This window comes from Belonocnema kinseyi, chromosome 5 (assembly GCF_010883055.1).
Source record: "Belonocnema kinseyi isolate 2016_QV_RU_SX_M_011 chromosome 5, B_treatae_v1, whole genome shotgun sequence".
In the NCBI taxonomy this organism is placed as follows: Eukaryota; Metazoa; Arthropoda; class Insecta; order Hymenoptera; family Cynipidae; genus Belonocnema; species Belonocnema kinseyi.
The window spans coordinates 143,689,227-143,703,370 of NC_046661.1; the positions used below are offsets into that span (position 1 = coordinate 143,689,227).

General features: G+C 34.1%; 1 protein-coding gene across 1 annotated transcript in view; it reads right to left on the reverse strand.

Annotated features, from left to right (window-relative positions):
- Window positions 1-4,121: 4,121 nt before the first annotated feature.
- LOC117173934 overlaps window positions 4,122-14,144 on the reverse strand; it is an 11,103-nt gene continuing 1,080 nt past the window's right edge. The window contains exons 3-4 of the mRNA XM_033362582.1: window positions 8,780-9,078; window positions 4,122-4,487 (exon numbers count right to left, since the gene is read on the reverse strand). Coding sequence (XP_033218473.1) covers window positions 4,122-4,487; window positions 8,780-9,078 — 665 coding nt within the window. The remainder of the gene's footprint in view (window positions 4,488-8,779; window positions 9,079-14,144) is intronic.

Below are 14,144 nucleotides of genomic sequence, written 5' to 3' on the forward strand. Positions count from 1 at the left end.
GCCTTCACTTGAAATTGCCTCTCGGAAAATTTCAAGTGGAGGCGTGTGAACAAATTGCTGGACTCTTGAGGTTCTCATTTTTGTCGTTCTGACATACATCAAATTTTTCCTGATTTTTTTTTTCTTTGGATTTAGAATGCTTGAAGAAAACTGTATCAAAAAAATCTCTTGTAGATGGCAGTATTTATAAGCGTCTTCATATTCTGAATTGTCTACTTAATTAAGTATAGTCAAAGATTAAGTTTCTCAAAGCTCTGTAGGCTTTGAGGTACACATTCTCATCGTGAAACTCGCGCTGCGCGCTCGATTTTCGACAGACATTTGTAAACAGGTTTTTTTGGATTTTTTTTCTCGTAACTTTCGTCGTTTTTCCACGCATTTTTATTTTATTTTTTTCAACGTTATTTTTCACAAATAAAACAAAAAGTACGCGTCCTATCGAGAAGTGATTCTTAACGAAATTGTAGATCTTTTTTGAAGAAAATCCAAAAATTGGTTATGATAATCTTGTAGGGCTTTCAAAAAGAAATGTTTTTCTTCTCTTGACTTTTTCATATCGTGCGTTGTTCGGCTTCAAATTTTTATTTTCGGTTAATTAAAAAAATTTTTAAAACTCTATAACTCTGATAATTTTCTTTTTATCGAAAAAAATCATAAGGATAAATTGTTTGCTCTTTTAAATACTATAAATATCCGTACATAGAATTCTCAAATTCAGAAAAAAGTGGTCTTAAAAATTTTCAAAATGCGCTCTCTTTTTGAATTTTTATCAAAAATGGCTGGTTCGCGAACTCGTCCTTTCTTTTAGGACCTAAAAAAAGTGTGCCCAAGATGAATTTGATTCGTTTATTTTTTTCGAGAGTTATCGTGTTTACGGACGGACAGACAGACAGACGCCATCGTGATAACCTGATTTTCGGATTTAGGGGGTCTCGAAACGTGGAGATCCGTTGAAAAAGTGTAATGTGAAATTTCCTAAAATTCTAATACTTTCTCAATCATAAATGATGAGAATGTTAAAATGAAGCAAGACAGTTTCTAAAGAATAAAAAGTATTATTAATGGTGGATATAGGCTTTGCAATAGTTTTTGGGGTACTTTTTAATTTTTCTCAGCATTTTGATAAAAATAATGTGCTTGTAAAGCTGTAAATTACAAATGGTTTATACCACACAAAAACTACAATAGACAAGAAAGACTTATTCTTGCTCGGAGGCGTAAATTTTCAATTAAATAGCTAATATTATAACTAGAAAATTAAATTTTTTTAATAAAAATATCAAATTCAGAATATTTATCTTTAACAAAGTAGTTCTACTTTAAAACAAAAAAGAATAATTCTCAACAAAAAGTGTATTTACAGCTATAATTTTTGTTGATTGTGAATTCTTTTTTGTTAAAGCTCCTTCGACTTTAATGAACACATTCTCATCTCTTATATACAGCTTCGCACTCGATTTTGTTTAAAATTCGAACTTTTCTTCATATCAAATGTATTTTGTATTTATTTCTGTACCTCAGTCTGGGACGGCTTATTCAGATATTGCAAGATAATGTTCCAACTTTATTTTTCACGATTTTTAAAATATTTTAATCCTTATTTAGCACTAATTTTCATTCTCTTTTATTCTATTTATCTTGTTCTCATAATAAAAAAAGTACGAATCTCATAAAAAACAAGTTTGTTCTTAAACACTTTATCGCAACTGTATCATTTTTTCACTAAACTTAATTAGTTTATTTTAAATTTTATTCTTTATCATTTAAACGAAAAACACCCATCATATGAAAATATAAATACAACAAAATTTGTGGATCTTCTTTGAGTGAACAACTTGGTTTATTAATTTTTTCCCTAACTTGTGCTGTTTTTCAAAAAAAGCATTTTTATTGTCAATGTTATTTTATCAAGCGTAAATCAAAAACTACGCGTCCTATCCAAAAATTATTAATATTTCAAAATTTATCAATCTTCTTTGGGTGTCCAACTTTTGTAATTTAATTTTTTTCGTACCTTGCGTCGTTCTTCGAAACATTTTCTTTTCTTACTTTTAATGTTATTTTTAACGAATAAAACAAGAAATAATCAACAAATTTCTAGCTTTTTTTGGTTGAATAACTTTTGTTTACTTAATTTTCTCATAATTTGTGTAGTAATTTCAAAAATTTAATTTTTTGATTCTTAATATTGTTCTTTATGAATAAAAAAAACTATGCATCATATCAAAAAGTGATTCAGAATTCTATCAGAATTTGTCAAGTAGGCCAGTTTTTTGTATGTGTATTTATTTTTCACAAATTTATGAATAAAATCGATTATTGCTGCGTACATTGAAGCCTGGAAGTTTTTTTCATCACGTTTTCCCACGCGAAATCGAGTGAAATTAATGTTTCGTTAAAATCAAACACTAAAGTATAATTTTTTGAATGTTATAAACAAATTTTATAAACAACTTTAATAAATAAGCGCCTCTGTATATATAAAATGCATTTTTCTGCGCAATCATTAGGTTGGACTTCAAAAATGAAAATTCCATAACAGAAATGGACATCGAATTTATTTTAGAAAAATATGTTGAACATTAAAAAAATTTTCTGTGATCATAATATTTTATTACTGTATTTTTTATGAATAATATTAAGAAAAACAATTTTGTTGAATCATTCAAATTCAAGAATTTTCTATTTTCTGGAACTTGTCAGTGTCGGATATTTTATAATTTGGAAATTACCTTTCAGAAATTTGCAAAGTCTGAATTTTTATATTTCGGCAATTTTAAAATTTACGTCATTATTTGTTTCGAATATTTTCTTTTTCGAAAATTTTACAGCACCAGAATTTTATTTTTCGGGATTTTTCAGTCACCCCATAAAATTAATAATTAATTTATAAGGTTAATAAAACTCAACAACAACAGCAAAATTCAAAATATAATAATTCTGTACATAAAATTGCAGACACGGGAAAATATTACATTTATTTAGTGAAAATACTTTTTGTTAAATGTACTATTTTATATTTGATTATTTATTTATTTCACGAACGAAAATATTCAAACGGAAGCCGTTTGTTCCATATTATATTGATGCAAGATAAATGAATTTCGACAATAGAACGATTTCGTGTATAAAGAACACATTTTTTAAAAGATCGTGGTTTTATAAAACGGACGTCAAATTATTTCTTGTAGCCTACTTTTATCTTGTCGTTTTTTCTGATCACTTCAAATTATTCGATTACCGTAATTATTTTAATAATTATTATAATAATAATAGTTATTACTATTTTTTGCATATTTTAGAAATTTTTCACAATGTGCGAAAAAATGTTTTGTTATTAACCGGAAAAGATCAATTTTAAAACAAAAATTAAATAGTTAAATTTGAGGTTAAAAACGAATTTTTAACTAAAATAACGAATTTTCAACTAAGAGAATAAATTTTTATCTACCAGCAGAATTTTCAACCAACAAAATTTAATAATTTCCTGGTAAAAAAAAATTTTGTCAAAGTATTTTAATTCTTTATCAACCAGTTTCATTTTTAAATAAAAAATGAGTTTTCTACTATACTCAGGTATGTTCATTTTAATTTCTAACTTTTTAAATTTATCTTATTGGACGGAAATTCAATAAAATAACATTTACTTACATTTAAATTTTTCTGTTTCTCCGGATTTTGTGACGCTGTATACACGTAGGGTATAATATACCCGAAGGGAAATTTACGAGTTGCGCCCTTCGGCAGGTTTTGAGAAACTGAAGCTGCAAGGCGATCTATGCGTGGAACAGGTCCATAAGACCCCCCCCCCTCCCTTTATAGGCACTGACTCCAACTTCCCATCCCTATGAAATAGTAGATAGTTTAAAAATCGCGCTGGGTTAGCGTAACCCATGGTGTTTCAGTTCAGCGAAATTGAATATCCGTTCATTACACAGGAAAATTACAGATTTCATACAGGTTTCCAGCAAACAAACAATAATTTTATCATAGTAATCGGTACGAAAAATTTAACTTTGAAGATTTTTCAATACAAAAATTAACTTAGCGTAATGTACTTTTGTTGTTTATTCAGTACGAACTGTATACAACATGAATTCTACCATTATGATAATTTAACATTATTTTCTGGTATCTGATTTGTTTTTAGAATCATTTAACAAGGTTCGCGTTTCCCCGGTCGTCAAAGGCCTGGGTGTGCCCTGGTATTCACTAGTACTAGATTCAAAACCAGAACCAGACGTTGATATCCGTGGGTGGGTGTTAATATTAAATCGAGCCAGTCCTAAATCGCTTGAATCGCCTCGGTCATTCGAATTTATCTGGTGTTTCTTACGTCGATTTTGTGTAGCGGCTCGATAAGCAGCCACTTGATTTCCATGTTGACCAGCGTTTTGAGCCTCAGGATCAGTAGCCCGTTGAGCCTCAACTTTATAGAGATGCAACTCCGTTATCGTGTGTATAGCACTGTCAAGTACCCAGGGACGCTAAAAAAAGTATTAACTATAAACATCGTTACTTTTTTTGTTACTTTGGAAATTATATTTATTTCTTACGAGCAAATATTAAGGAAATGTAGTATCAGCCTACAAGGATCCTCATGTGATGAATTTATTAAATCTTGTTTGCAAATGTAGAAAAATCAGTACAAGAAAATTAATCTAGAAATAATTAATGTTAAAATATTAAAAGAATCAATTAAAAAATATATAGAACCTACTAACAAAAGATTTCTTTATTGATTTATTTAAAATAGGGATCAATTATGTATTTTCATATTCGCATTAACATTAACTTTTACCTTTGCTTCTGATTCTTTGGAAATTGAGACGAGTTCAGAATTTTGACGTTATAAACTTCATTTATGATTTATGATGCGCAAGAGATCAACAAAATGTTGTGGGTTTTTAAGAAATTTGTAAAATTGCCCAAAGAATTAAGGATGCGTCAGAAGGCAACTGAAAAAATTTCAATTTTATATTCTGGCACAGCTTCCAAATAAACCGCTCGAGGAGAGCAACATATCAAGACTGCGATGTAGCCCTTACAAAATCTTTGCCCAAGACATTACGTCGTTCGAAGATAGATAGGAAAGGCATAGTACCAACTGAATGAAAAAAGCTCGTGCAGGTGTGGAACGAACCTAGCGGGCAACGAGACATCTTGAGGAAGTTCTTAGAATGTACCTCTATGTAATGTGTTTTGACGCCATTGAGTCATCTTTTGAATCTTTTAATGGCTTTCAACAGTTCGCAAAACTTCTGCAAGAAGTCTGCCAAAAGACGTCCATAGAACAATTTTAGGACTTGTGAGCCTTCTCGAAATGTTTGGTAAGTCTGTCGTAAGCTGCTGTCGCATCAGAGCTCGATGTCGGAGACATGGTAGGCATTTATGAATAAAGACTCGAAAAACTATGCGACCTAAAAGGAACCAATAACACTGTTTCAAGATAGCATGATATGAATGCTTGAGTTGACCTCCCGCGCGAAGCATTCGAGTGGAATCGAGATCTAGATTCAAGGAACACGTTTTCTTTTAGGTGAGAGAGGAGGCTTTGTTTCTAATGCCTCACATTCACCTGAAAAATAATTACACTGGTTATGATGAATCCATCTCAAACAAGCTGATTGAAGTTCTGAATGAGAGAGGATTTCTGTCTTGAATTGAGACGCCTGACGGCGATATTGAATGAATCGTAGCGACCATAGACGGTTTTTTTGGATACTGAAATTGACAACAAGTAGATCAATCCAGCATGAGCTCTCTCTAAAGCGTCACAAAATCTGTGCATCTCATAAGTCAGTAAGGGAGAATGGAATTAAATCCAACGTGAAACTTGAATGCTATCAATATCTTGAAGACATAGCTTAACCGCTGGTATGTCCAACTTAAAGATAAAAACGTCTTGTTCAGGAACCCAGATCACACCCAGCATATAGTATGATTTCTGAGGTTGGAGATCTAGATGGTGTGGAGAAGCTTGAAGGTCAATTGGTATCGACACAAACAATTCCGAACGTTAAGCGTTTATCTTCAAAGCGGAAAGCTTTGCCACCATAAGTAATTTATGAAGTCGATTCTGAAGAGTGATGGCTTTATCCAAGCAATTAGCTAAAGTGATGGCCATCCATATAGGTTTCTCGATATATAGGTTTACTGGGATTTGTCTGCACATTTTTTCCACATCGGCATAAACAACGATCCGATAGATTCTCCAACTCAGAAATATGTCCATTAAGATTGGAAGATTTGTTGGTGTAAAGTAAATATATTTACTGAGTGAAAATCCTATTTCTGCTAGGTGAATTCCATTAAAAATCACTTAAGGTTTGGTCGTGGAGCTTGTCTCGCACTAAGCTCCACGATGTGGTAGAAAAAAAGATACGAGGTGAGTTCTGACGAAGTGATGAATCATTGGTTAAAACCATGTGATCAAGTTTTTTATATTTTTCCAGGAAACATGTGTAGATTTGTTATAGAGAAGGGTCGCACTTGAAGTGACGCTCCATACCATAAAGCATTCGTAAAGCTGGAAGATAGAAATTTTCAAATGCATTGAGTTTGTGCTTTATTGAAAGACGAACCACGAAACGTAAAAGTCACTTACTAGGTTTTTCTGTTGGACAACAGAGATGAAAGAGATCCAATCTCAAAGTACCATAAATATGTGAACTGGTAAAAAATGGTCTCTATTTTAAGTGGCCTTTATTTAAAACAATGAAACTCTGAGAATATCTAAATTTATGTGACGGCGACTGACTCCCGCAAGCAAGATACGAATGTTTTACGCAAGCCAAAACCGTGCCAAAGGCTTCATGGCACAAGAAAGTGGTGTTAAATACGTTGTCCTAGGATACTTGTTCGTCTCATAGATTATTCAGAATAAACCCTCCAATGTGGGGTTCTGTGGTGGCCGACCACTATTCTCCCCTAGCTCTTGGCGGTTCCTTTTAATTAAGAGTGAATATGGGATGTGCTATTAGAAATGGAGCACAACGTGTATCACATGCGTTATTAACTTGCAAACTTTAAATGGGGCTTTTAATTTGAACGTAGCACTGGGGTTTAGGAGGTGAAGAAGAAGGTAGGACGTAGTTGAGTGGCCAGCAAGAGGAACAAACAAAACAAGATGTCATGGAAACTTCAACACTCTGTTATGGAAAGAGAGTGAGGGGGGGTACACTGACCCCCATCGCCCCGCACCAAACACCATTAGTAGAGGGCAGAACCAAGCTGTCCTCTGCCATTATGAAGGCTGTTAGGAGTAGAGGGACGCGCGCGAACTCGCCTCTTGCAGCGAAGTCGAGGTTTTTGATCTCGACGGGACACTTTGGAAAGAGCCCGGCGACTCGGTACTCCATACATGACATCGAAACAATCAGCGATAGCCGATCAAGCCTCATCAATCTATCGAAGGCCTACGAGCCCGTTGCGTGAGATTGTCGCGCTGCTAAGACCGATGCATGAATGGAAAGGCAGTATTCCACCCATATGAACCTTAGCTAGATTAGGTGTACGAACATCCGAGATGGATCTCAGTTTTCTGATCAAAGGCGGGATTCTATTCCTGCATGCCTACTACGGAAGTGAGCAAGCAGCTAACTCTGCAACGGGGACCTAACAATGACTAAGTGCGATCCCATTTTATGTTGAACTGTTGACTCGGAAGTTCTGCAGAGAGAATTTTCATCACCCATGCTGCACGTCCAGAGGGAACTTGAGTCCGTTGGTGAGAATGTTCACTGTCAGATCTACTGGCATTTTCCATACTCCACCAGTCAACGCATCACTGCTACAAAGCCCGATATCGGACTCCAAGTTTTTAAGTCAAAAATAATGTACGTGATTGAATTTTCGGCACCAACCGATAGTAATGTCATGAAATGACATCAATGGCACAAAGTCCATCTTGTGTTCCTTATAATCATCTACCTAGGAGGTATGACAGCTTTATTTCTTAGCCAATTTATCAGATCCGTCAACATTGTTTCTTATAATATTCTATAAATATTGGTCGTTCTGAAAATGTATTCATGGGTAAAACTTTCGTCCCCAACTGTGTGATCTACCGCATAGGGACAGCCGCCGCGGCTGGGAACCGGTCTCTTGCATAAATTTCCCGGTCTTGCTTGCTTCACACTTGTAGTAGCATCTAGAGTCTACAAGTTCTCTTATAATAATTAAGTATGTGTACAAATGGTTCAAAGCCATTTTAAGGAGATTGAAGAACAGAATTCGAGAAATCCTTTTATGTATTTTTCGCGTCGTATGTTCTCCTCAAAAGGTCAAATATATCAGTTAGATTAATTTTGTAGTTTTCCATTAGACTCAGAACTAGACTGTTTTTTGGGTAACCGATCAGAAATTTGAGGTAATAATTAAATGTTTGATATTTTTTTCAAATCTAGCAGGGACTTTTCTCAATTATTGCACTGCTTTTACCGGAAATTTCCGACAGTAGTTCAATTTTCGCAAAATTTACTCCATTTTGATAAAAATGTTCTATTTTTTAAAATATAACCCTTTCGTAATGTGTCTGATTAAAATCTTGTTACACAAAGTTGCTACTGGATAATTAAAAATTTGGACCAACGAAACGTTCGAGGCTCGAAAACTTTGAAAACTTGATACTGTTCGAGTACTCAAGCGGAATTGATTTTTTGAAAACTTTCAAACATTTCGAAAAGCTCGAGCTTCAACTTGTCTTTACTCATTTGAACGTCCAGTTTCTTTTTTTCTCTTTTGCACCCTCCTAGTCTAGTTTCTACAGTATACCTACATTTGCAGCCCTAGCATAGGCAGCGACATACAATAGCCACTCATCCTCGGATACGTGGACAGGCTGGAACACTACTGAATCATTTTGGCATTTCCTTCCCGTTGGCTTCAGTATAGTAAATGAATCCAAGTGAAAGTATGGAACAACAACTCCATTTTGGTTGACTGCAATAATTTGATGACGGTGCCTTAACTGTTCACCTGAAGGTATCTTGAGTCCTGGTATAAAGTTTAGAGGATAAGATTGAAGACTTGCATTTTCAGAACGTCCGCTGCTCCCAGATCCGTGAGAACTCGCTTCTGTACAAATGCAATAGAAATCTATAAAATTGAATGAAATAGAAAATTTTTCATGTTGGTTATGTCACAAGCTTGATTGAACCGACAGGGGGCAGAGCATAAATGATGTAAAGTCTTTTGGATAGGGGGGGGGGCTGACTATTACTCTAAAAAATAAACCGTATGTAGGGGAGATCCATGGCATATCAATGCGTTTTATTAGTAGGGCTACAATTGACTAAAAAATGTGTATTAGGAGTTAAAATTTTAAAACCTCTGCATGGAATCATAAATTTCCAAGAAGACACCCTTACTATGCATCAAGCAAATAAGATAATTGGTCTTAAAACTCTCAGGACTTGGAGAGTGAAATCAATAAAAATGAATCCATATCACAAAAATACAAGTTCAAATACAAGGACCTTATATGGAAGTATCAGGATATTTTTACTTCAAGGCCAGGAAATATTTCTTGTTATCAGCACCATCTACAAGTGAGAAGCAGTAAAATACCTTATGCTCATCCCTATTCTATTAATATTAACTGCGAAAAACAGGTTGATGAAGAAATAGAGGCGAAGCTCAAGTCAGCAATTATTAGTAGATCAACTAGTCCTTATCTAAATTCATCGGTTGTGACCCTATTTCAAAAAACGAAAGACAAAAGGGTGATGAAAAGCTTAGATATATACATAAGCTTCTGACAAATTCCTCCCCACCAAGATTCCAAAAAATACACAGCATTTCTACATAAAGGAAAACACTACGAATATAACATCCCCCGTTTGGACTACAAACCAGTACAGCTGCCTTAACTCGCGGGTTGGATTTCGTATTGAGATTTCTTAAAGAATTCGTTATATCATATGTTGATGACATACTTGTGGCATCTGAATATAAACATAATTATCTGTACCACTTAGAACTAATCTTTAAAAGATTTAGAAAACATAATATAACCTTGAACCTCAAAAAAATGTGATTTCAGAAGAAACGAGGTTGCCTTTCTGGGACACAATGTCACAGCAGATGACATAAAAAAACCCACGAAAGTCCAGGCCATAAAAGATTTCAATGTACCTCGAAATAAAAAGCAAGTACAAGGATTTCTAGGATCTATAAATTTACAATGGAAAGTTTACAGAGAAACTATCCAAGGAACTGGTACTCCTGCTGGGATTGCTTTAAAAAGTCACAGAGTGGCACTGGAAACAAAAACACCAGGAAGCTTTTGGGAGAGTAAAATATCTTTTTTGCGCATGGATCATGCTTTACTTTCCTGACCCTTCAAAAACTTAGTACTTACAAACAGAAGCCAGTGATTATGCGTTGGGAACAGTGATTTACCAGCTACACAATGAGCACGACATGGAAATTATAGGCTGTGGAAGCAAAACTTTGAAGGGGGTTGACCAGGTGAGCACAAAGTTTGGCGACGTCTTTACGACATCGTTACGACATCTTTACGACAACTTTACGACATCCTATGTCCATTTCGTTAAGATGTCTTTACGATATCGTAAAAACACGAAAACGACATGGACATAGGATGTCGTAAAGATGTCGTAAAGATGTCGTAACGACGTCGTAAAGACGTCGCCAAATTTAGTGCCCACCTGGAAAATATCCTATTTTACCATGGAAAAGGAACTCCTAGCTCTGGTATAGTCTTTACAGAAGTTTTGAACAATTCTACTAAGTGCAAATCCCATTCATAGAACATATGGGTAATCCCTTCAATTTTTAAATATATCTTTTTTCTCTTTCCTCCGATTGTACGACAAAAAATACTGAAAAAAGATGCTGCGCCAAGAACTGGAAACTGTTGAATCGGAAAAGTTTGGAATTTCCATTTATTTTATTTTTATTTTCATATTCATTTCATTTATTCATTTATTCATCAATTTCATTGGTTTTCTTTCGAAGAATTAAAATATTATTCATAGAAAGCGGAGGAGCCTCCTTTTTTGGGTGGAGACCTAGCCATAGAATTATAATATTAAATGGCACAATGTGTACAGTTTATACTATGTTAACATTTTATAAAAACTATAAGTATATTTCCAATCGATTTACATGATGGAGTGTTTGTGAAATAAATCCATACTAATACATTTTACTTCTATCCCCCCCCCCCCTGCAGCGCCCTAAATATAACCCAAAAATAAAAAACTACATTTTGACGTCGATTATTGTTAATTTTTAGCAAATATCCATTGTCTTTTTCATACAAAGAATTACTAGTGGACAATTTGAATATTTCACATTACTTTGTAAACAATTTTCAATTGTCTATAGAAATTTTTATTATTTAAACAATTATTTATTCCCAAAAAATGTAACAAATAATCGTATTTTCTGATTTAAATGTAATTTTTTGTTATTATTTGGAGTAAAAAATGTTTCTATAAACATTATGTAATTATTTAAACAATTATTTATTGTTTATTTTCAAAATTTCTGAAAAGTGAGTCATTGATGTCCACTTTTTCTAAATTGTTATCCTAAGCAACTTTTTATTGAGGTTGTTGTTTTCTGTTTCTTGTTGACGCTGCTGTTTTCTTGATGTAAACTATCCATACTTAATTTGACGTAAATTGAGAGAAAAAAACAATAATTAATTGTTTGAATAATAACATTCGGATTTTAGCAGAATTTACTAGTCCTCGAAATCATTGAATAATATGTTTAACTCAGAAAATACGATTTCAACAGTATTTTTCAAAAACTAATTATTTAATCAAGTTATATTTCCTTGAAAAATTAAAGGTGGTTCATTTATTTTTTGTATACAATATACAGTCTTCGACATCACTATTTAGCTATTGTAAACAAACTGATTGAACAAATGAAGATTGTTTAAACGAATAATAATGTATTAAAAATTGAAAGAAATGTATCAAAATTATGTAATTATTCAACTAAATGTAGCATAGGATAGCAATTTACATTTTTCGGGATTAAATAATTATTTAAATAACTCGAATTTCTGTAAACAATTGAAAATTGTTTAAAAAGTAATGGGAAATATTCAAATGGTTTATTAGTAATTATTTGTATGCACAGGAGGGCGGATATTCGCTAAAAATTAACAATAATCAACGTAATTTTTTTTGGGGTCATATTTGGGGCGCTGCGCGGGGGGGGGAGGATTGGAAGAAAACTTATTAGTATGGATTTATTTCACAAACACTCCATCTTGTACATCGATTGGAAATATATTTATTATTTTTATAAAATTTTAACGTAGTATAAACGCTACACATTTTGCCATTTAATACTATAATTCTATGGCTAGGTCCCCACCTCCAAAAACTATGGAATTGAACCCCAAAATATGAATCTTGAAGCAAAATATTTAATTAATTCTGACCAAGGGCACACTCATTTTGTATTTGAAACAAATAAAGATTCAAGAAAAAAAGATAGAAAAACTATGATTGTCTATGATTGCAGAGTTTTCAATTTAAAATTGTAACCTTGATATCAAAATAATGAAATGAAAATAAGAAAAATGAAATGAATAAATGCATGAATGAAACAAACAAGAAAATTTAAAAAAAGAAATGGAAATTCAATGCTTTTGCGACTCAACAATTTCCAATTCTGGGTGCAGCATTTTTTCAGTATTTTTTGTCATGCATGACAGGCACTCAATCTCAATCCTGGGCTCGATCCGAACTTTCACGATATTTTAAGTATCGTCGAAAAAATAACACTCTACATTAGCGATTCCCAAACTTTTTATGCACTTTCTGGGGAGCGGCAGGGCCGCCACCCTCACATTTTTTCACAATACCCTACCGCCAACTGCCTGCTTGACACACCATACTTCACGCGAGAGAATTAGAACCGGTTGAGAAAAATTAAAATCTGTTAATATGTTAATAAATTAAATTTTAATTAGTTAAATCAATTTCTTAATCTAATTTTAAGCAAATGAAAAGAAAGTTGATGAAAATCGGTTAAAATCTTCAATGCCAGTTAACAGTTCTTGTAATTTTCCGTGTTCTTAACGATATGCTTAATTACTCGAAATGTTAACCGATTTTCATCAACTTTTTTTTCATTTGCTTAATATTACATTAGGAAAATTATTCAGATAATTAGAATTTAATTGAACGATATCTTTAGGATTTTAGTTATTGAAACAGCCTTAAATCTCATGACAATGAAAGGGTCCTCATAGCGGGGGGGCTGTCGAGTAGCTGAGCCCGAGCTGGCTTCCCCCTCGGGGGCTGCCCGGCCCGAGGTGGCATCCCCCTGCCAGCGGCAGCCCCATCGGCCGGCGGCTCTAGTTTGGGAATCGCTGCTCTAGACTCTAGACCAGCGATTCCCAAACTTTTTATGCACTTTCTGGAGAGCGGCAGGGCCGCTACCCTCCCATTTTTTCACAATACCCTGCCGCCAAGGGGGGATACTTGACTGCTTCACATACCATGCTTCACGCGAGAGAATTAGAACCGGTTGAGAAAAATTAAAATCTGTTAATATGTTAATAAATTAAATTTTAATTAGTTAAATCAATTTCCTAATCTAATTTTAAGCAAATGAAAAGAAAGTTGATGAAAATCGGTTAAAATCTTCAATGCCAGTTGACAGTTCTTGTAATTTTCCGTGTTCTTAACGATATGCTTAATTACTCGAAATTTTAACCGATTTTCATCAACTTTTTTTTCAATTTTCTTAAAATTACATCAGGAAAATGATTCAGATAATTACAATTGAATTGAGCGATATCTTTAGGATTTTAGTTATTGAAACAGCCTTAAATCTCATGACAATGAAAGGGTCCTCATAGCGGGGGGGGCTGTCGAGTGACTGAGCTCGGGCTGACTTCCCCCTCGGGGGCTGTCCGGCCCGAGGTGGCATCCCCCTGCCAGCGGCAGCCTCATCGGCCGGCGGCACTAGTTTGGGAATCGCTGCTCTAGACTCTAGACCAGCGATTCCCAAACTTTTTATGCACTTTCTGGAGAGCGGCTGGACCGCTACCCTCCCATTTTTTCACAATACCCTGCCGCCAAGGGGGGATACTTGACTGCTTCACATACCATGCTTCACGCGAGAGAATTAGAACCGGTTGAGAA